Source organism: Populus nigra, chromosome 17, assembly GCF_951802175.1.
Source record: "Populus nigra chromosome 17, ddPopNigr1.1, whole genome shotgun sequence".
Lineage (NCBI taxonomy): Eukaryota > Viridiplantae > Streptophyta > Magnoliopsida > Malpighiales > Salicaceae > Populus > Populus nigra.
The window spans coordinates 12758774-12781414 of record NC_084868.1 but is presented as its reverse complement, the minus strand read 5'-3'; the positions used below and the strand labels follow the sequence as shown (position 1 = coordinate 12781414).

The window sequence follows — 22641 nt, the reverse complement described above, 5'->3', positions numbered from 1 at the left end:
CACTACATTTAAACAAGTAGAGCCATTGAAACCCCATGCCATCTTTCATATCTTGAGTAGCAAATACTACAACTTACCAAGAACTTAAAATAAACAAATCAAGATGCAAAAAAACAGCCTCGTCACATTTTATTTTTCTTGAGCTCATCAGATTTTGCCTGGCAATCTGAAAATCAAAGGGCTGTCATAAACTAGTCCCCCACACCACATCCCACCATCAGAGGTCTGAGCTCTTCCAAAAAGAAACCCACGTGCATGGCTTTAATCACTCTCTCTTTTTGCCTCTCTTTTTTTCTTTTTCTTTTTTTCCTGCTGTGTTATAATGTTTTCTCAATTGCTTTAACTTTAAGGCACAAGACCACATTTTTTTTCTTGCTCACAATTTATTACACGACATCCCTCTTTTAACACAACTGGTTTGCCCCATAAGAGAAAGCACAGGAAGAGAAGGAGCTGGAGAAATATGAAGGGACAAGATCCCTCGCTCTCTTCATCTTCCCGGCGAGAAAGCTCTCCGGCACCCGAGAAAATTCGTTCAAAGAGCATCGGGTGTATGTCTGGCATTTTCCAAGTAGTTTACAAGTACCACAATCGCCGTAGATTCCTCACTTTTGGTAAATTTCCTTGCTGATTTCTCTTTTATTGCAAGCTCGTAAATTTATTAACGAACTACTTAATTTAAAAGCTTAATTAGGCTGTTGGAAGTAGACGAGTAATTGTAATTAATTATATTATCTTACATTATTTTCCAGGGAAAAAGCATGAAAGAAATGGAGTTTCTTCACCAACAACAAAAACAAAGCAAAAACCAAGACCATCACCATCACAACCTTCTTCTTCACCATCTTCTTCTTCCACTTCATTACAACAAGAAAACAAAGATTCCCCAAGATTCTCGTGTGATATAGTACCAAGAAGCCCAACATTGCCAGCAGAAATAAGGCGTTCAAAATCCTTGAACTCCCCTGAACGTTTCCGGGCTCCACCAGCCCTGGTGGCAAGACTAATGGGGCTGGGTGATATTCCACCATTGACAACCTCCGAATTGGCCGTGGCCGAGAAGAGAAGGAGGCTGCTAGGTGCACTGGAAAAATGTGATGAAGACTTAAAAGCACTAAAGAAAATAATCGATGTAGTGAAGAGTAGTGTAGCTGGCACTGGTAATGATGCTGATGATGAGGGAAGACCAGAGAAAGGTCATGACCATCCATTGTTGCAGCAACCTAGCCCTGTGTCTGTGCTTGATGAGTTCACGCCTTCAGATTTCAGTGGATTCTCCAAACGTTACACCATTAATGGTAAGATCTTGTTCTCTTCATTGATTACAATTTTATTATTAGCTATCTTTGCCTTTTCTTTTGACCATTATACACACACACACACACACATAAGTATATGCATGAAAACACTTTATATATGATTAAAAATAAATTATTTTTTTCCTTTTTCCTGCATGATTCATTCTTAATTTTTCTTACATGTAATCACCAAGTTCTTCATCCGTTTCCTGTCTTTTTTTTTTATGATCATGTTTGTTTTTTGTGCTTATTATAAAGTTAATGTTTCAATTTTTTACCGTTTGGAGATTGCTCATAATAACATAGACCGGTTCTGTCGGTCAAAGCCAAGTTTTTTTAAAAAATAAAACTAAAATAAAGGTTAATTGATTGATGTGATGTAGTTAAAATCTTAAATTATCCCAAAATTTAGTTGACTGGTCAAAATAAATATATGTTGATTGTTTTAAAAAATATATATTTTTTTTAATTTTTTATTTAAAAAAAAATATATATGATAGCCCGTTCAATTCTTGATCTACAACTTGCACCGGTTTGACTTCCGGCTTAGATTTATTAACTATGATCTTTGCTTCCATATTATTTTGAACTTTAATATTTTTATTTCATATAAATCCATGTGAAAATAGTAAAAACACTCAACTTTTTTTTTCTAGCAAAAGCATCCTTTTTTGGATTAGGTTAATTAATAATTAATCGTGCAGATTAAACAAATTAGTGTAGCAGCTTTAACGGGAAAAAAGGACAAAGTAAAACATATTCTACTTAATTCTTTGGTCTTTTTGTCTTGTTAACCTTTTCTTTTTGGTATTTAAGATAAAGGGATAGACAAAACGTACTTTTTGTTGGGATAAGTGTTTGTTTTTCTGTTTTAATTTTTATAAAAGTATTTTTTTAATTAATTTTTGTTTAACAATATATTAAATTAATGTTTTTTAATATACTAATATTAAAAATAATATATGTATTATTTAAATATTTTTTTATTAAAAAATACCATACACTATGATATCAAATACGAACACCAACAAGTATTTTAGCTCAAGTGTTCTCATCATGGATAATTTATGCTTTCTTGTAGTAAGTAATTCTCGAACCTAGTTGAGTATTATTTTTAATTTAATTCATCATAGACATCATAATTTAAATAATAGGATGGTAAAAGATGTACCTATCTAAATCATAATTATCACATGCTGTGAGATCTCACAACTCATAAGGATATGATAAATACCCCAACGGTCTAGTAATTGCATTATTAATACACCAAATTTATTGTCCTAATCAAGTATTTTAGTTGATTTTTCATTTTCTAATTATGTGGGTATTTTGTTTTTTAAAAAAAAACGTGCTCTCTAAAATAAAAATATTTTAAATACAATTAAAATATCTTAGTATATATCTTAATGGGGCACCGATTCTCTTTTCTGAATTGACTGCATTCCTTTATCAAGTAATTCTCTTCATCATGATTTTATCAACTTTCTATTCATGTTAAAACCACACTATATTCATTTATCTAGTTCAAATAATAGAGATTTTAATTGCATTGATAATTTATTTATCTAGTTAAAATTATTAACTAAGAAAATAATTTTAACTCTTTATATAGATGTTTTACCTCTTAAAATGATTTATTTTAATCTTTTAAAGATTTATATTAATTTGAAATATTTATATTTATTAAAAAACACACATAAGAAAATAAAAAAATTGAAAAAAGTAATTCCATATTAAAAGATGACAAATTGACTAGAGTACTTGATTGGAATAACAAAAACAAATAAATTTAGTGTATCGAAATAAAAAACATTAAAGTTCATGCACTTAATTTAAATAAAATAGAAATTAAGAGCACCAATGATGATTTAAGGGTAAATAATTAACATGCCATAAAATAACAGAAAAAATTGATAAAATGTGAAAGAAAGTACTTGATTGAAATTAAAAAAAAATCGATGCACTAAAACAAAAGTAAAAATAAAATCTACATACTCAATTGAGAAAAATTGTAAAATTGATGTAATAATATTGCAATTATCCCATCTAAAAAACCATCCTCACAATAAATACCACCTCAAATCTCTAAAGTTTCCCTTGACATTAAACGAAAACCCGCCCCTTTAATTTGTGCATGAATTTCCAGCTAGCTAGTCAAGCCTGCAAACACTCACCAATTATTATTATTATTATTATTATTATTATTATGGGTATTAATTTGGGAAATCAACGGGATAATGTTCCCCTAATTTATAACGATTTCCATGGAAAATGCTATTGGAACTTCCGTTACTTCGCCACCGTTTTGGATAGTAGCCCAAACAGAAACGGCTAAAACTCAAATTTTTTTAAATAAAATAATTTTTTTATGATTTCATATCATGTTAATATTAAAAATAAAAAATTATTTTAATATATTTTTAAATTAAAATAACTTTAAAAACAACCACACCAGAGAAGACAACAATGAATCTCCCATGGGAAGTGCCAACCAACCAACCACCCAACCAGTAGCCAGCCATCTGTTTAGGATTCCAAAGTTGACAATCATGGCGTCTTGTGTTGGGAGCATTATAACTGCTGTAGTGGGAGGCACCATCCCTGCTTCCTGCAATTATCAATAATTATAATTATCTACCACATTAATTTGGCTGCCAGCTGTCGACCACAATTACGGGTGCTTAATGCTTATCCAAAGTAACAACCCTGATTAATCTTACTGTTCTGGTTTTGTTCGAGTGCCCGTTTGGGATTTTGTATAAGATTACGGCATCGTTTTGGGAGTGCGTTTTCATTTTCTTTTTATCAAAAATTCATTTTTTGTTTTAAATTATTTTTTTAGTATTTTTTTTAATGTGTTAATATTAAAAATAAATTTTAAAAAATAATAATAAAATATTTGCTTGATTCTTTTCCAAATAATTAAAAAAACATTAAAAAAAACAACTATTACAACATTTTCAAACACTGCACCTGGTTTTTTAAACCAAAAACATCTAACATGGATGCAACCACAGCTATGTTCATATTTTCAAACAGGGATTTTTATCAATATTTCTGTATTTTCCCTGCTTTCGTAGGTGGCATTGCAATGATTGTCGTGATTTATTTAAATTCTAGTATATTTTATGCATGTTTGATGAATATTTTGAAAATAATTTTATATGGTTTTTTAATATTTTTAATTCGATTGATTATAAAAAAAATTATGATGAGAGTTAATTTATTATGCCCATTAATTGAAGCAATAACTATTAAATGCATTTGTAATTATGCTTTCTTAAATGTCGAAATTGAAACGTCATGCAAGGAATAAAATCTATTTCAGTGCATAAAATGAAGATTTAGCAATTAATCATAGAAAAAAAAAGAAATAAAAAAACAGCCTGCTTTTTTCTAACCTAGGTGGGCCCATGAATTCTCTATCTTCTAGGTGTTTAATGATGTAGTCAAAGAAGTCGAAAGAGAAAGATAAGAACAAAATTAAAGCAAATTGATGCTGCCTTTGCCGTTTCCACGTGCGTGGGTCATTACCCTTTTACTACTGAAAAATTAAAACTTCGAGGGCCCAATTAAGGCCCACAATTAAAGCCCCTTTAGGTTGCCCCCACGCAGGATCGAACTACGGACCTTCAGTTTACAAGACTGACGCTCTACCACTGAGCTATAGGGGCTAACTATTAACATCATCAATATTTAAGAATATAAATCTTTTACCAGCTTGTAGTCTCATTTCCTGTGTGATTTTTTTTTTTATATTAACCAGATTTTTCCGGATTAATATCTTATTTCATTCAACTATAAACGCGAAAAATTATAACTACGAATATTATTACAATTTTTATATTCCAATATGAAACGAGAGACGACAGGGTTATTTCAAACTCCTAGCATGAGATTACTTACATATGTATGTGTAGTAACAGCAAAAGGATCGAGGGATTTTCATATTTTCATGTTGTAATTGTGTTCTTGACAATTTATCATGTGATGGGAGGATCAATATTTGTGTTGCAGGAAGAGTGCCACAGCAACAGAAGAAGAAGCCAGGAGGAGAAGAGGGCATCACCAACATTAGCTTCTTCGACAGGATCATGAGCTATGAGAATATGGTCCATGGAAAGGGCCATGAGAGAGTAGTTTCATCACCTTTATGGACAAGCAAGGCCATGATAGAGAGTGTAAATGAGGTGTGCAAGGATATTGCTTGGGGTGAGAGAAGGGAAATTGGAAGAATAGGGATGGCTTTGCAAGATTATATATGCAGGGACTTGATTGAAGAGATTGTTAAAGAATTGGGATTTGACTGCATTTATCAACTAGGCCCTCTACCGTTTGAATCGTGTAAGAAAAGACTACGTTTCTAGTTCCCTTAGGCCCCCCTTACCATAGTTTTTGTGCTGACCTCCGCCTCCGTTCAAAATAATTTTTTTCTTCGTTTGGTGCTATTTCTAAGTTTTTTCGTTTTTTTTCTTTAGAAGTGTGTTGTTTCTTGTTTGATGTAATCTAGAATTTTTTTCTTTATAATATCGTGTAATTTGTGATAGCATAAAAAAAATATGAATGAAAGTGTTAAATTAAAAGATTTATATTTACATTTGTGTTTCATAAACCACTATTTTTATTTATCAGTATTATTAAACTCGATATTACTTAACAAATTGATCTAAAATTTAATTAGGATTAAGTTCCAAAAAATAAACTAATGAAAATTGATTTGTTCATATTGGGTAACCTATTAGGACAAATTACTATCTAATTAACTTGGTTAAAACCTGGTTTAAGTTTTTAGATTTTATTCAAAATAATATTATTTTTTATTTAATTAAAATATTTTTATGTTAATTTATTCAGGTCAATTCATGTGACTTATAATCAAAGTTACAGTCAATCTATATTTAATAATTTTGATATTTATATGGACTAAAATTTTCTATTACCCAGACACTAGGTTTGAACGAATACGTGTTATTTTGTATTCCAAGAGATCTGAAAGCTTATAATCCAATGAATTTAACCAAATAATTAATTAATAAATAATAAAAGTTGAGGTGTAAAAGTTACATGGTGAGTGTGATGTTTTAAATAACTAGGAAAATACAATCACTACCAGTCCACCAGCAAACGACATGCTAACATTGATTCGACAAAGCCGCCTAGAAACAGTGCGATAGTGAGGGCGATGGAGAGATTACGTGGCGGTCAACGCGAAACACGTGATGTCATCCTCCGCGTCCACACCGCGTAAACGCGTACGTTACCTTTTTGCCATTTTTAATGATTCGCTACACTCACCACCCGTTTCACCGAAAATTACTGTCCGCCAGTAATTATTCAGCAAAAATTCTTTTAAGGATTAATGAAGCTTACGTGGCGTCGCGTGAATGGGGGATACTAATAATGGCTAGTAATTAATGTCCTGTTATTTACAGATCTGTCGATCTAGCTCTTCTGCTCATGATTGGCTTTCTTGGACTTGATTCCTGCTGCTGTACGCTTTTACCCCTATTGATTATTGTTTATGACAAGAGGGTATTCTCTTCAAATAAGTGTTTAATTTTTGCAAATTTGCAAATGACTGAAATACCTTGAAATAATAGTGTACTATATAATCTATTTTTTCAACAAAAAAAAAAAAACTCTACCATAGCAGTTTAATGGCATCTATTAAAAAAATTGAATTTTTAATGTTTTTGTATAGAAATTATGTGTATAGAAACAACAATTGTGTCTGTTAAAATGTGGTTATTTTTAAAGTGTTTTTCATGCTAAAATACATCAAATTGATTTTTTTTTATTTTTAAAAATTATTTTTTAGATCAGCGCATCAAAATGATTTAAAACATATAAAAAAATTTAATTTTAATAATTAAATTGAACTTGATTTTTTAAAAAATATTAAGCTAACTTGACTTCCTTCAATTTATAAAATTAATAACTAGATATTGATGCATGATCCATTATTCATAAATATTAAATATCACTAACCTTGTGTTCTTTACCATGAAAAAATAAATAAAAAAGTTTAAAAAGGAAAAGCTCAAGAGAATAAAATTCTTTTGAAGTAAAAAGCTTACTATGGGAGGGCATAAGGGTTATTTATGGACTAATCAATATCAATTTAAAAAAACATAAAAGAAAAAAAGAAAGAAAAGAAATGAGAGGGGCAAAATAGGAAGTGAAAAAGTGAGTTGGAATTGATAAATGGGTCACGTCCGGCTAGAAGAAAGCTTAAGGTGGCTAATTTAGCTCATATAAGAACACCACATCTTTTGTCTGAATCTAAAACAAAACTCTCTCTCTCTCTTAAACGCACGTTTTCTCTATCTCTCAGGTTTTCATCTCCTTCTAGGTTTCATTTTTTAAAAGAGAAATGGCGGATCAATTGACGGATGACCAGATCTCTGAGTTCAAGGAAGCTTTCAGTTTGTTCGATAAGGATGGCGATGGTTTGTTTCTCTTGATCTATCTTCTGATTTGCTTCTCGGGGTGTTTTTGGTTTTGTTTCTATGTTTTTTTTGTTTTATTTTAGCTTGAATTGTTTTAGACCTTGTTTTTTGGGGGTAAAAGGTGGTTTCTTTGATGGAAGTATGTGATTTTGATTGATAGGTTCTTTTAAATTTTGGAAATTTGTTAAAAGTTGATATTAAAAAAACTGATGTTTTGGATGAAAGATGTTTTCTCTCAGTGAAATATGTGATTTTGAGTGATGAGTTCTTTTTAAAATTTGGAAATTTTGATTAAAAAAATAGGTTGCTTTATTTTAGGTTGCATTCAATGATCCAATCAACAAAGGAACATATTACCTATGTGATGTCTGTTAGCTATCGTGGAGAATCTAAGGTCTTTAAGTTAGGGCTTTTTGGTAACAAATTAGCAATAATCGTTTGATTCTTTGCATCGGATGATAGTTATATTGTGACGCACGCTCAGTGAGATTCTTTGCTGATTACTGTTTTGCAAATGGTTGTCTTCAATCAAATTAGCAGTTTTTATGTTCAGCTTGTTTTTGTCTGTCGGGTTTATTTGTATCTTAGGTTCTTGAATGTTTGTGATTGGATTGTTTTGGTAATTTGGTGGTTCTTAAACTTTATGAGATACTTATGCAAGTGGTAAATGGGATTAAGCTTTCCCTGTGAAAAACAAAAACTATACTAAGAATACCGAAGCAGAAAGGCCCTTCAGTTCCTTCATCTTACTGCATTTTGCTTGCGACATTCATAGAAACAAATTATAATATGAATGGGAGATTGGATTCTGTGTGTGCTGGTGTGTGTTGAGAACATTCAAACAATTGGTTAATTGGTTTTTCACATGTCTTGTGTTCTTCAGGTTGCATCACCACCAAGGAATTGGGGACTGTGATGAGATCTCTAGGACAGAACCCGACTGAGGCTGAACTCCAGGACATGATCAACGAGGTTGATGCTGATGGAAATGGTACAATTGATTTTCCCGAGTTCCTGAACCTCATGGCAAGGAAGATGAAGGATACCGACTCCGAGGAGGAGCTCAAAGAGGCATTCAGGGTTTTTGACAAGGATCAGAATGGTTTCATCTCCGCAGCTGAGCTTCGTCATGTGATGACTAACCTTGGTGAGAAGCTTACCGATGAAGAGGTCGATGAGATGATAAGGGAAGCCGATGTGGATGGCGATGGCCAGATAAATTACGAGGAATTTGTCAAGGTTATGATGGCTAAGTGATAACCCCTTCCCCACCCGAAATTTATTTTTATAAATTTAAATTAGGAGGGGATAACAGGGTTGTGGCTAATATAATGGGATTTCTAGTTTTCCTTGTTTACAATTTTTATTCGATGGTTTCTTAAACCAAGGCTCTTAGGAAGTGGTGTTGGTGGTTTATCCAGGTGGTTTTGTTGGAATGTTCACTCTTCCTTTAATTTGTCTTGTGAAACTTGGTTGTCTTTGCCAGTTTATAATTTGCCTTTTTGATCCTTTTGTAAACTTGAACTACTTGGGATGATTCGATGCCTATCTTGTGGATGGATGACCCGTTCTGTTAGTTTGATCTCTTGTAAACTTGAACTACATGGGAGTGATTCAATGCAACCTGTTGGATGGATGACCCATTCTATCAGTCCCTATTGCACAGTTCTTGTTATTGTGTCTCTTGTGGTTATGCATCTTGCACAGGTCGGCGAATCTTATTTGAAGCGTAGCATTGGAATATGATAATGATAATCTTGGCAGGTCGTCGGAGGATTAACATACAAAAAGTCCATGCTCCGCCGGCTCATGTCTTTTTGGACAACCTGCCAAACATTCTGTCTTCGCTGCTTGTTTCTTTATGGCTGCTATAGGAGGAGGCTCTTTTCAATGCAAAAGAAAAGGCTACGAAGAATAGTCTGGTCCTGGTCCTGGTCCATGATTAGTCAAAAAGTTTAATATAGCATAAATTCCTTTTTACCAGTCTCAAGGACAGTCAATCAAAACATTTGTGAACCGAAGAAGCGAAGATGAAGGTGTTATCCATGGAAAGGTCAAAGAATATAAAATCTTCTGGAGATCGAATCGTTTCCATAAGCTATTCGTAATTCCCGTGTAGATTTATAACTTGTAATTGCAAAGATTTCCACCCTGTTTGCTCATTTCTCTTTGGCTGTGTGCAAAGCGGTATCTACCAAGCCACCCCTCTGCAAATGAACTGTTTGCATTTACATACACAGGTTCAAAATTAACTGTACACCATACCAAAAGAAAAGGAAAAGGAAAAATCAAATAGAGGTCTTGGCAATTTCTGAGCACACCCGGATTCTTCAAGGGATGCATTGAAGTGTTCAATCACAAAGAAAGAGATCATAATGCAAGTCAAACAAAGAGATCAAGTTGATTAAAATCCATCACTTGTCCCCTCAAAGAAAATATTTCTCACACCATCATATACTCCCATTGGGCCCGTTCATCAATAAACAACAGAAGCTGGACACATATCCATCATGGCAGTTTGACATCATAATCTCTTTAAGCTCTTTTTTCTTGCATCCATTTTCTTCTTGCCTGCCTGAACTTTTGTAAGTCCAACATCTTTTTTCAGGGTACTGGGTGTTGGTGCAGCCACAGATCCACTCATTCCTGTCTCGTGCGTTGGACCTACAGCAGCTGGCTGATCCTGACTATTTCCTCCTTTGCTCGCTGTTGTACAAGGGGCCAGTGGGGATTGCAACGGTACGACAGCACCAACAGCTACACTCTTTTGGTCACCAATGCTTTGGTCAACATTCAGAGCCGTAGTTGATTCTGAAATGGCTCCAGTCTTGAACTTAGGTTTCGGCTTCGCATGGATACCAGTATATATCCTGAAAACAAGTTAGCAAACACATGTTAGCCATTAACAGTATAGTTTTCATTCCAATATGGAACCCATGTGACTTGGACACTTTCTAATCTTGACATGTCGCAATGAAAAACTATAAGCAGTGTGCAATAAGAAAAAAAAGGTTTCTTTTATATTTAGCATGATGCATTTTCTTTCAAATTCTAAAACATATTCCAAAGTTTCTTTGTTTGTGTGACCAGTCTAATGAAATTTAATGAAGAAATATGTACTTATTGATCATTTCCACATTAGTGCAAAACCACGGGATAAATTTTTGAAATAGCATGTGAACTAGGAGTTTCAGAAGTTGTGGTCTATTAACACTGAAGAGATTGCCATCTTCATAATGCTCTAAATACTTCCAAAGGTCCCACGGCACCTGCTTTATTTGTATAACTAGATCCACTGTCAGGTCTGTCCTAACCATTAATAAATGCCATGATATTTGATGAATTGAATAAGGTTCTCCTGCTTCCATCTACCACCACATGAAAGTCTAGGTGGAGGGGAGGGATGGCTCACCTGGCATGTCTGGCATACTCTTCATAATTTTCGAGGAGCATCTTGCCAGCCTGTTCATTCAAAGCTGACTCTGGAAATGGTTCAATTAATAAACACCTCACGACCTGATATCACCAAGCTTTGAATATCAATAAAACCCAATAAGAGGTGAAAATGAAAGTCCCCATAACAGTGCCAATGGAACTTACAGTGAGAACATGGCGTAACCCAAGACTTGGATTCCAGTCCTTCTTAAGCGTATTAACACAAATCTCACCATTCGAAGCAATATTGGGATGGAAAATCCTAGTCAGGAAGTAACCTATTACATAAATGTTTAAAGGATTCACAAGCTGACAAAAGAAAATAGCTCAAGAAATTATATCTGGAATGCAACATGAAGAAAGGCATCCCTGAGTTTCCTCTACACTACAGGAAGTAAGCCCTTGAATTGAAATAATTGCATATCAAATTTTTTTTTAAGTCAAACTAACAATGTGAATCCACAAACCTTTAGGAGGAGAGTGTGGAAAATCATGAGATAGTAACAGCTTCATGCGGAAAACGCCATTTTCATATGGAGTCCCAGCTGCAAGGCCAAAATTAAACTTGATTATAAACCCCAAAAGAATATCTTAAAGAAAGTAAATTTGAAGGGAAACGTTTCATGCCTGGGCCTTCAATATCAGCATATATGATCGAAAAATCATCATCATTTACTCCTACTTGAATTCCTTCAGGTGGTGATTCATCAAGATTCTTCAGTTCCTTTGCAAGTTGTTTGATTACATTGGGTGGAAGATTTTCATTGGTTGCCTTTTAAGAAAAAAATACAAAACAGTAAGGTAGAGGGAAAACATTATAATTATCTTAAAGGGTTTAGAGAAGCTTCATGGACTGACTCAATGCAAACCACTATTTTCATTAACCTAGAAATTGCTGAGTGCTCATCAAAATTCAAAGCAACAACATGTTTCCACCATCCATGATCCATTATCACTCTTAAGGCATCATAGCAAATATTTCTACTTTGTTAATTCTTCAAAAACAGTTAACTCACCTTCACAAACAGCTATGTTTTTTTCTGGTTTTATTGGTATCATGACCCTATCTTTTACCGGTGTATTTCTTTAAAAAAAGGGAAACAGTAGTTTTTATCTTATCAAGCACAATTTACTTTCTACAAAATCATGGAAAAAAAGAGTGAGGTGAGTGATGGTTTGGGTGGGTGGGGGGGTAGCATTAGTAAAGATAGATTTACCATGGCCATTTAAAAGGGATGCTTGCAAGGATGCTTGTGGCTCTTGCTTGTATGAAATCAAAATTTCAAAAATGACAATCTTATCCAAAGTTGCTGCTGACAGTAACGAATCGGATATGACCTGTAAATAAAATCATCACAGGTAATTTTCAGAAAAAAAATCAAATGCAGTTCAGCCCTCGCATTTATTTCCATGGAAGAAGAATCAAAGACCAAGGGTGTGCATATGTGCTCACAAACAAAAATAAAACCTGTAGCAATGACATTTAGCACTTCGATAGGCAGCTCCTAAACTCATATCCATGTGGTGAGCCTAGTTAATTCCAAAAAACTGAACATGTGATCCTTAGATGCAAACCAAGGCACCACTCAAGAACTTTTTGCTTGCAAAAAAAAGACTACTCCTTCAGACAATTGAAAGTACCACAGTAACTACTTACAGGCCCAACAAAACACCAACTACCTACATGGTCTAAACTTTGAAAGTTCATATCATGGAAGAAACAACAGAAAACTAAAAAAAGAAAAAATACTTCAAATGAAAATATAACTCATATCCCAGTTGTGGACCTACATGTCAAAGAATTAGGTTTCAGAGCAGCTACACTTCAATGAAAATGCGAGAAACAAGTTGTAAACACGTGTGTCTAAAAATCTTCTAAGTCATGGAAACCTGCAGACCCTTTTGAACGCCCTGAATTTCTAATAACTTGCATTGTTTAAAGTCTCAGGGTTCCTATTGTGGCAAAAAACTAAGCCAATAAAAGGTGTGCCTGTTTAAAATATGAAACTCATATTCCCACTTGCAGGCCTATACATCAAAGAATTAGGATTCAGAGCTCCTACAATTCAACAACTTCCAGTAACCCAGTTTCATGGAGACCTGTTTGGAAGCCCATGATTTATCACCACCTTTTCAGTGCAAAAAGAACCCAGATAACCAATAATTGCACTCTTAGCTTAATTAAGAGACACAAAGAAATCTAAAAAGAAAAGAAGGTTTCAACCATAGCTCCTCGATTCCTATTTGAATCTACAAAAGCCAGCGGTTCAAATAACCGGCTGCAATAAATTACAAACCCATAAAACTCTATCCTACATAAGCTAATCCTAATCAGCTATAATCTGTACATGCATGAACTGTGCTTTCAAAAAATCATTCCTCCAAAATCTAACAGTTGCACAAAAGTGATTTCCCACACCTTGATCTTCTTATGAACTTCGAAAATAATGGGGCCAAGTTTAAAGATTTGCATCAAACAATAGAGCAACTACATCAATTATGAGTTAAAGTGTTGAATCCATTCAGGGAAAGGAAAACCCCTAAACAAGAAAAAACTCAGAATAACTGAAGCAAAATAAACCCATTCGATGAAAACCCTAAACCCCAAGAAAGACGACCATCCACAACCCAATCAAGAACTTACCCCCTTATCCAAATCAAACAAAATGCATAAAAACTGAAACCTTAAACTTTAAAAGTCAAGCATTGGATATAACCCAAAGAAAACAACCTTATAAATGCAAAACAAAACAAAACAACAAAAACCCATGTCAGAAAACAGAACCCAAAACCCTCATTACTCTCCAAAGAATCTCTCACATTACAAGAAAACAATCAAATTTATGAAAAGAAAAATTAGCAAAGAAGTAAAGAATCAAGTTACTAACCAAATAAAGAACAAAACTTTAAATTTCACCCAATTGTGCGCGTCTAGCATATTTTTTTATACAACTGTCTGATCAACAAGAATTATCTAAAACTAATCATATTCACTTTAGAAACCAACGAGTCAATCAAGCTTCAAGAAGAAAAGGAATCGATTAAAGTTCAAAAAACAGCAAACCCAGATGGGTAATTTACCTTATCTTCTCCTTCTCCTTCTCCTTCTTCTTCAAGAGAGAAAGAGAGAGGCTGGAGTACTTTATGTTTAAGTACAGTGAGAGAAAGATCTCTCCTTGGAACCAATGATTGATTGGTGAAAAGAAATACAAAAATAAAAACAATTTGTTTTGAAAATTTAATTATTTGTAATAACGTGTCGCTAGACAAGATACAGAGGATATACAGACGTTAGATGGAGATTCAATCCCACGCTCTGGTTTCCGTGTGTGGTTCTCTTTTTGAGGAGAAATACCGGCAGAGCCCGCGCGTGTTATAAGATGTTTTAATCTGCGAGTGGAGAGAGGTAAAATCTAACATTACTAATAGATTCGTAATTTTGATTTTATTTATATTTTCTTGGTGTGAGTGGAAAAACGGAATCACATATCTAGCCTCCCACAAAAGAAATAATTATTATCGTGACTCTAATAATTAATTTCTTCCTCCTTAATTACTTGAGTAAATTATTGAAAATATTAGCTCATTGGTTTGATGGAATTGAAATGAGTTGAAAAAAATGCTATGCTTTGATGGATATTTTCTTTTTAGATTTGTTTATCTGAGTAGTTAATCGTGATATTAGCGACATTAAGAAAACATAAAAAATAATATTTTTTTACAGTTATTTACAATTTAAAACATTAATGATATAATAGATAAATTCATTGATTATTAAATTAGTGTAGGATTTAGATTTAAATTTTTTAATATATGAAATTGAATATTACTGAAATAAATATTTGTTGGTAGAGAGAATATAGCGCCATGCTTTGTTTGACTAAAATCTTTTTTCAAGCTTTTGAAATTGGAATGTGTTGATGGTAAGTTTTTTATTTTTATTTTTATTAATTATGGTTTTAAAAAAAATGCTTCATAAAAAATGTTTCAAACAGAATGGCAGAACAAGTAGTTTAAAAGGAAAAGAATGGGCAATTCAGTCACATGACGTGTAAAAGCCGAAATTAAAGAGGACCTTTTTTGAAATTCGAGGTTAGGTAACTTGTCGAGTGCGGGTCCCACATTTGAATAATAATAATAAATAATATATTTATTTATTTTAATTTGAATTATTTTCAGCCTCAGCTGCCGAGGCTTTACGAGGCTGGTACGCGTATGTGACCGTTAGACTGTCATCGTCCCAGACTAGCCGTTAGCAGCAGTGCCAGCTTCATCTACAGTGTGCTCTTCTCTCTTTCTGGTATGTCCTCCGAAATCAATTATTTAAATTTAAAAAATTTATCTATTTTAGGTGAATGGACATGCATTCTCGAGACATGAATGGTGTTTAGGAAGGCATAGGTAAGCAAATACGACTTGAATTATTTAATATTTGTTGGTAACTTCTGTTTTTTGAAAATATATTTATCTTATGAAAATACCAAATTAATTTTTTATTGCTTTTCTATGATTTTGATTTGTCAGTGTCATAAGAATTTAAAATAAAATTATTTTAATATATTTTTAAATAATTTTTAAAAATAAAAATATCTTATACTGCAATACTAAATATAATTTATTTTATTTTTAAATTATTATTTATTCGACATATTGTCAAATTTAACCGTTAAAACTAATGAGTAAATTTTGTTTTGATCATCTAATACTATAAAACGATATAATTTTAAAATAATTCAAAACAATTTGATTTTCTTACAAATAGAAAAAACAAATATTGAATAAAATATTATTTAGTATTGCCATTTTAAAATTGATGATATTTATTTTCCCTATTCTGATTGTTAAATAGAGAATATTGAATGATGCATGCATCCTCAATAATTGCTTTGATTATTTTTTTAATATTTTTTACCTATAAAAAAAATTAATTACTTTAAAACGATATTGTTTATAACATATAGACTAATGTTTAAAGTTTGATTATTAAAATTAATTGTCAAATTCAATGAAAAACCTTAATTTTCTTAATAAATAATAGTTTCGAGGATATGATAAATCAAGTTGATAATCAAGACCTTATTTTGCCATAACTTAATAGTTTAGGGATAAAATATGCCATTAAATCTGGTTGCATTCCAAATTCATGCTCAAATCAAGCCATGTGTAAAATTCCAAGATGGTTGTGTTAATCCTACGTGGAGGTCTTGTAGAATACAGTCACCATCCAAAAAAAAGTTTAAGAATTTAATAGAAAATTATTTTTTAATTAAAATATCCTATTTTTTTTATTTAAACACGGTAATTTAATTGGAAAAGAACTCAAGAAATTAAAAATATATATATTAAAAAGTTATCATGATTAATCTTTTTCGTAGATTAACAGCATCAATTTTGCTGTTTCATTTTGGTTTATTTTTGTTTGGGGTTTTATAATTTTTTTTTCTAAAACTCAAATTATTAATTTATTTTTTAAAATAAGTAATCTAAAGCCATTTTAGATATAAAAAAAATATATTTAACTTTTTATTTTTTTAAATTAACGTGGGTGTATGAATCAGCTTGTGCATATCTCGACTAATTCCATGGGTCCTGAAGTTAACGACCATGTAAATCTTCAGTGGCCTTGAGGTTTATGGAACTCGAATTGATGACCGCTGTGAAGCAAACTCAAAACCTGACCAGTTAAATTATATCTCTCGGGTCGGGTTTATATTTAACCTTTTATTTAATCTTTACACAGTGGGTTCCCAGCAAATAATCAAAAGCTTTACCTTAGTCTCGTTATTATTATTATTATTATTTTTTAATGTTGATGCTTTGGATGAAGGGAATTATCGTCAATCATCATCATCATCAAGGCTAAGTTTGCTTGGAAGGCACATTAATTATTCAACCATTCCACTAAATTTGGTCGAGTATTTAAATGATATTTAATTCTCCTCCTTTTAAATAAATATGGATGATTTATCTTTAATTGGATCAAATAAATAGTTTAATCTTAAGATACAAACTTTGGTTTTAATATAATAATAACATGACCGTGAAAGCTATGGTATTTATCATAGATCGAAGGGGTTGATTTATGCTAATAATTTTTTAAAAATAATTAAAATAATGTTGTTTTAATAAAAACAAATTTTCAAAAAAAATTAACAAGTTAATGGTTGGATTTTGCCTGAATTAAGCTCGGATCAATAAATCAAACCATGTTTTTTAATAAATTAGCAGGATTTTTTCTTCTTTCTAAATCATTCAAAACCCTAGATTAACCGAGTTTTAGATCAACCTTTCTGATAATCCAGATTTTAAACCAAAACTCAATTCACCCATCAATTATTAAACTTAATTCACCTTTCAATTATTATTTGATTCAAGCTTTCAATTCTAAGTTTTTCAAGTCAGTTTAAGAGCTATGATTCAGGCAATTGGAGCTGACTTCATTCTTTTTGTTATTGGAATGTAATTTTATTTCTCTATTTAGTGTAAGTGAAAATGCAATTAATTGGAAGAGGTGCTCTTGCAGCGTCCGAACCTAACCACGAAATGGGACTCAGGACCCTTCAATTCTGCAAAAAAACGCCACCACGACACCTTTACTCTCACCCCATGCTCATTCATTGCATTTATCTTTTTGCTTCAAGATCCAGGAAGCGACACAGAGAACCTATAAATAGCAACAGCACAAAATGAAAAAACAAGATGAAGTACGTGTTTGGCACTCCTGTTTTTTAGTTTATTTTTTAAAATTAATTTTTAATTAGAAAAAATATTGAATTAATGATTTTTTTATATTTTTTTGATGATTTTTAATGTGCTAATATTAAAAATAAAAAATATTATTATTTTTATTATTAACGTGGGTGTTCAGACCAACTTGCATGCATCTCGACTATTCATATGCGTCATGAAGTTAACGACCATGAAAAAAAATTGATGATTTTTAGATAGTAAACTTAGAACCCGATCAATTAAATTATATCCCTTAAAAATTAATAATAAAAAAATTATTATTCTTACGGGATGTGGCATATTAGGCTAGATTGCTTCTGCTGCATAAGATGTGTTGGATCTCATCATCATATCTCTGCATACTTGAATTATTTGCGTTTTTTTATGCTTATTCAAGAAGGCGATGCATTGATTATAAGAACTTGCTTTTTATTAGTTTTTAAAGTGGATAATAGTTGATTTTTAAAATATTTTTTATTTAAAAATATATTAAAATAATAATATATTTTTAATTTTTTAAAAATTATTTTTTATATCAGTATATCAAAATAATATAAAAATATCAAAAAAAATTTAATTTAAAATAAAAAATTTTAATTTTTTAAAAAAGACTTTTAAAATGTATATTAAAGGGAATAAAGAAGCAGCAGCTAGCCCTACGCTTATGGTTCTGGCAAGAAATTAGATTGGGAGTGATTCGTTTATAGCAGTTGTCCATTCAAATAGGATTTTCAACTGACTGTCTAAAACCATCGTATGCTCGTGTTGTTTTATTTATTTATTTATTTATTTATTTGAGAGGATAATAAGTCATAATATCTTAAAACTTAAGGGATCAAAATTAAAGTTTTATATGCCTTTTGAATAGTGAAACTTAAAAACAACTTTGTTTTTTTTTTTTGTTAAATTTGGTCCTTGTTTGTTCAATTTTTTTTTACAATAACCTAAAATTCCATTTCATAAAATTAATCTTTAATTTAATACCAAAAAATTATATAAAATACGGGACACACTAGATCATGCAAATCAAAGCATATTATATCACAAATGACCATGCCAACAAAACCTTCTATGATGAAATTGAAAAGAAAAAAGTTTAGCAACCAAAGTGTAAAGTAAAACAGAGTTGAGTGACTGAAATGCAATAAAATAAAATAAAATGTAAAACTGTGGTGTGAAGACTGAAAAACGAGGGGATGGACCACCTATCTCTTATATATATATATATATATATATATATATATATATAAAGTTTTAAAAATAAATAAAATATTATTTTAATATAATTTTTAATTAAAAACAATTACTATTATATTTTTAAAGGATAATGTAGATATTAAAAACTATAGCTCCAATAATGTTAAATTTAAACCATTTGAGAGTTTACATAATCAACTCATATCCATTAATTTAATTAATTTTTATTTTTTAAAATAATATCATTTTAATTATTTTCAAAACTGTATCATTTTAAAAAACCAGTCAAATTAAAAAATTTTAGTGGGGAAGACAATAAATGTGAAAATGTTCTGGGTAAGTGAACATGCATGTAAAACGTTTAATTTTTATATGCCTGATTTAAAAACTATTTCTTTGCCGTCAAAGAAAGACATTCGAAGAAATTAGAAAATGGATTTCACTAAAACAATCCAAAACATGAATTCATCTGTCATTTGATTATCTTTAGACTAGTCAAATTAAACACATGATCCATTGAATTAGAAACCCTGAAAAATCAATGGGCTTATCATCTCATTCCCTCCAAAAAATCAACGGGCCTTGTCATTGTCTTGATTAATAATATGATATTGATATATGACAAAGAAAGACAACAAAGATTAACCACTAGGAAGGAACATGGTCAACCACAATTAACGCCCAAGAAATTGCCCGAGCAATTTCCATAGCCATGCATGCACAAACAATTATCCCGGATAAAAAACCTTAAGAACCCATCTCCAAAAACAAAAACCCACCTCAAAGTCTCAATCTTTTTTCAAAATGGTTTCCAAGACTCGTTTAATTCTGTCAGATTTTGTAGTTTCTCTTATGTGGGTATGGTCAGGTTCTTTGATAAAGATTTTTGTGTTCAAGGTTTTGGGAATGGGGCATGATTCAAGAGGTGAATTTTTGAAGAATTCTTTGTCAATTATGAACATGTTTCTTTTTGCGTTCTTGGGTAAGGTTACTAAAGGAGGGGCTTATAATCCTCTTACTATTTTGTCTTCTGCTATTTCTGGGGATTTCAGTCAGTTTCTCTTCACCATTGGGGCTAGAATCCCTGCTCAGGTTAGATTTTCTCTCTCTGTAAGGTGTGACTTAGTTTTGTTTCATCTAGATGTGAATTGGGTTTGTTTCGTTTGCTTGAAATGCGAGGAAAATGGGTTGTATTGTAGTTTGTATATTTTATTGTGTTCTTGTTTGTGTTTGGATTCAAATAAGGGGTTCAGCTTAAACAATTACTGCAAGATTTTTTGGCCTGTGATTTATTTTAAAAAGAAAGGTCAATATACTATTGGGAAGAACATGGTGCCAACCAACATGAACTCAAATTGGGGTTTTGTTAAGCAACTTTGTATTTTGATTAACTTATGAGCAGAATTTGTGATGGCTGCTTCGCATTGCTTTTCATGACTTTTTCAATAAAGGATATGATATTTACTCACCTGTTGAATATATGGTAACAACACTGACAAAGTATGTTGGGTTGGGTAATTCATTAAAGCTGTTATCCTGTTCCTTGAATGGGTTGGTGTATTCTTTGAATGAGATAGCTGAAATTGTGTTTGGATGCTGGTGGGATCTTGATTATGGTGACATATGACCAGTGAAATGTTTTCCCCTTCACTGCATTTTGTCTCGGTATTTCTAAATTCTAATATTATAACTATTATCATTATCATCTCAAATTGGTCTGATCTTGGTGCTGATTTTCAATTTTAAAGAAAGCATAATGTTTGTGGCTCATGAATGATTGGTGAAAGCACGGGATTTGGGTGTGATCAATCACCAAAGATGCATTTCTTTGGCTCCTAGCAACTTACCATCCGTTTGGAAAAGAAATGAATTGATGCCTTTAGAAGATTCTGCATTTAGTTCATTCACGTGAGCATTAAGCAAACCACCCTTACCCTGCCATTGTGCCCTGTTTAAGGCGACGGTGCATGCATTTTTGTAGAACAGTGTTTGCTTAAGCAAACGTGGAGATGTTGTGGCTTAGAAGACAGACTGACTGGACAAGAAAAACCCGATATCAGTTACCACTGGTCTGAGCATTTAGCAACAGTGCTCAGAAGTAACTTGATTGTTTTACTGGAAATTCTTTGCTTGCTATTCTTAAAGTTTTTTTGGCGTTGCGGTTGAACTGTTGTTTCACTATTTTTTAAATTTTATTTTTGGTGTTTTTTGATCATTTGATGTGCTGATGTCAAAAATAAATTTTAAAAAATAAAAAAATATTATTTAGATACATTTTCAAGTGAAAAACACTCTGAAACGTAACCACTACTACACTTCAAACAAGCACTAATCTATCATTTATTTATCTGGTTTTGTTGATCAAATTTCCGATTTGAAGGTCTTGAAGACATCTTATTTGGAATATAATGTCTTTTGATTGGAATTCTTTCTCTAGGTAATTGGATCTATCACCGGGGTTAGGCTCTTTATTGATACGTTTCCTGAGATAGGACTTGGACCACGTTTGACTGTTGACATCCATAAAGGAGCTCTCACAGAAGGATTGCTGACATTTGCAATTGTTACTATCTCTCTTGGGCTTGCAAGAAAGATCCCTGGAAGTTTCTTCATGAAGACTTGGATCTCAAGTGTCTCGAAGTTATCTCTTCACATACTTGGCTCTGATCTAACGGGTGGTTGTATGAACCCAGCCTCTGTAAGTCATGTTCTCATCTTCTAGTTACAACATAATGCATGTATCTTAAGTTTGTTTAGCTTCAAGAAGGTTGGATAGAGATGACCTGAACCTTTTTAAACTCTGTAGGTGATGGGATGGGCTTATGCCCGTGGAGATCATATAACCAAGGAGCATATACTCGTATATTGGCTTGCCCCAATAGAGGGAACTCTGCTGGCAGTATGGACATTTAAGTTGCTATTTCGTCCACAAAAACAAGATGAGAAAGAAAAGTTAAAGGGCAAAACAGAATGAAGAAACGCCCCTGAACTTTTCAGCTAAAATTGTGTTGTACGATCTCACCTGCAAGCCCCAAAGGGGGGGAATGCATGTAAATTCGAAGAAAGTCTCGCTGAAGGAATTCAGTGTAACTACATTTCATTATATGTGAAATATCTGCTGCTTTTGTCTGTGAAATATCTGCTCCATTACTGTCTTCTCTCTAACTTGCTAGTCACAGCATCCAGGTTTATTCACCGTGAACTATTTTGAACCTTTAATTTCAAAAGTTGATAAATGGCATTAACACTGTTCAGCAGCAAATTTTTTCCTGCTTTCTGCGACGTAGACATCAACACACCGCAGCTTGAGATATGGCAAATAAAATGGATGTTCTAGACAAATACGGATAATAATTATCAAATAAGTTTAATGATTGTTATTGAAAACAGGTCCGTAGGTTGACCGGGAGACCCATGAGCAACTTTTTAAATTAAACAAGAAGAGAGTTTTTAAATTATACAAGAGTTAAATAGGTGTGATTTAATCCTTTCGAACAAAACATAGTTTTTTTGTTTAAATAAAATTATATTGT

General features: G+C 32.2%; 4 protein-coding genes and 1 non-coding gene across 7 annotated transcripts; 3 read left to right on the top strand and 2 right to left on the bottom strand.

The window, feature by feature from the left end:
• The first annotated feature begins 343 nt into the window (after positions 1 to 343).
• Positions 344 to 5893, top strand: LOC133676863 (uncharacterized). Its single transcript, XM_062098643.1, has 3 exons — positions 344 to 614; positions 753 to 1298; positions 5316 to 5893. Exons 1-3 carry the CDS (start codon positions 464 to 466, stop codon positions 5663 to 5665), a joined length of 1047 nt encoding a protein of 348 aa, XP_061954627.1. The 5' UTR covers positions 344 to 463; the 3' UTR covers positions 5666 to 5893.
• Positions 4901 to 4972, bottom strand: TRNAT-UGU (transfer RNA threonine (anticodon UGU)). Its single transcript has one exon. It is a non-coding gene; the product is annotated as a tRNA-Thr (tRNA).
• A 1633-nt stretch (positions 5894 to 7526) lies between the features above and the next one.
• LOC133677380 (calmodulin-7) lies at positions 7527 to 9323 on the top strand. The gene is made up of 2 exons (XM_062099406.1): positions 7527 to 7747; positions 8631 to 9323. Exons 1-2 carry the CDS (start codon positions 7672 to 7674, stop codon positions 9002 to 9004), a joined length of 450 nt encoding a protein of 149 aa, XP_061955390.1. The 5' UTR covers positions 7527 to 7671; the 3' UTR covers positions 9005 to 9323.
• Positions 9324 to 10027: 704 nt separating this feature from the next.
• Positions 10028 to 14420, bottom strand: LOC133677379 (ubiquitin-conjugating enzyme E2 22-like). 3 transcript variants are annotated; one of them, XM_062099402.1, is made up of 7 exons: positions 14264 to 14420; positions 12400 to 12520; positions 11810 to 11954; positions 11650 to 11727; positions 11348 to 11460; positions 11160 to 11263; positions 10028 to 10617 (listed from the first exon to the last, which is right to left on the bottom strand). In XM_062099402.1, exons 2-7 carry the CDS (start codon positions 12406 to 12408, stop codon positions 10272 to 10274), a joined length of 795 nt encoding a protein of 264 aa, XP_061955386.1. In that variant the 5' UTR covers positions 12409 to 12520; positions 14264 to 14420; the 3' UTR covers positions 10028 to 10271. The 3 variants fall into 3 exon arrangements, with proteins under 3 accessions (XP_061955386.1, XP_061955389.1, XP_061955388.1); XM_062099405.1 differs by lacking the exon at positions 14264 to 14420 and adding an exon at positions 14071 to 14219; XM_062099404.1 differs by lacking the exon at positions 14264 to 14420 and adding an exon at positions 13827 to 13950.
• A 5315-nt stretch (positions 14421 to 19735) lies between these two features.
• On the top strand, positions 19736 to 22244 carry LOC133676766 (probable aquaporin SIP2-1). Its single transcript, XM_062098499.1, has 3 exons — positions 19736 to 20200; positions 21546 to 21806; positions 21915 to 22244. Exons 1-3 carry the CDS (start codon positions 19913 to 19915, stop codon positions 22080 to 22082), a joined length of 717 nt encoding a protein of 238 aa, XP_061954483.1. The 5' UTR covers positions 19736 to 19912; the 3' UTR covers positions 22083 to 22244.
• The last annotated feature ends 397 nt before the right edge of the window (positions 22245 to 22641 follow it).

Excerpts from the sequence above, each read along its gene's own strand:
- LOC133677379 (XM_062099402.1), bottom strand. Across the intron at positions 11,728-11,809 it reads TGCTGATATTGAAGGCCCAG|CTGGGACTCCATATGAAAAT; the intron begins GCATGAAACGTT and ends TTGGCCTTGCAG. Across the intron at positions 11,264-11,347 it reads GGTTACGCCATGTTCTCACT|GTCGTGAGGTGTTTATTAAT; the intron begins GTAAGTTCCATT and ends TGGTGATATCAG.
- LOC133676766 (XM_062098499.1), top strand. The coding sequence starts at position 19,913 with ATGGTTTCCAAGACTCGTTTAATTCTGTCAGATTTTGTAGTTTCTCTT. Across the intron at positions 20,201-21,545 it reads GGGCTAGAATCCCTGCTCAG|GTAATTGGATCTATCACCGG; the intron begins GTTAGATTTTCT and ends TTCTTTCTCTAG. Across the intron at positions 21,807-21,914 it reads GTTGTATGAACCCAGCCTCT|GTGATGGGATGGGCTTATGC; the intron begins GTAAGTCATGTT and ends TAAACTCTGTAG.
- LOC133677380 (XM_062099406.1), top strand. The coding sequence starts at position 7,672 with ATGGCGGATCAATTGACGGATGACCAGATCTCTGAGTTCAAGGAAGCT. Across the intron at positions 7,748-8,630 it reads GTTCGATAAGGATGGCGATG|GTTGCATCACCACCAAGGAA; the intron begins GTTTGTTTCTCT and ends TGTGTTCTTCAG.
- LOC133676863 (XM_062098643.1), top strand. The coding sequence starts at position 464 with ATGAAGGGACAAGATCCCTCGCTCTCTTCATCTTCCCGGCGAGAAAGC. Across the intron at positions 615-752 it reads CCGTAGATTCCTCACTTTTG|GGAAAAAGCATGAAAGAAAT; the intron begins GTAAATTTCCTT and ends ATTATTTTCCAG. Across the intron at positions 1,299-5,315 it reads CAAACGTTACACCATTAATG|GAAGAGTGCCACAGCAACAG; the intron begins GTAAGATCTTGT and ends TTTGTGTTGCAG.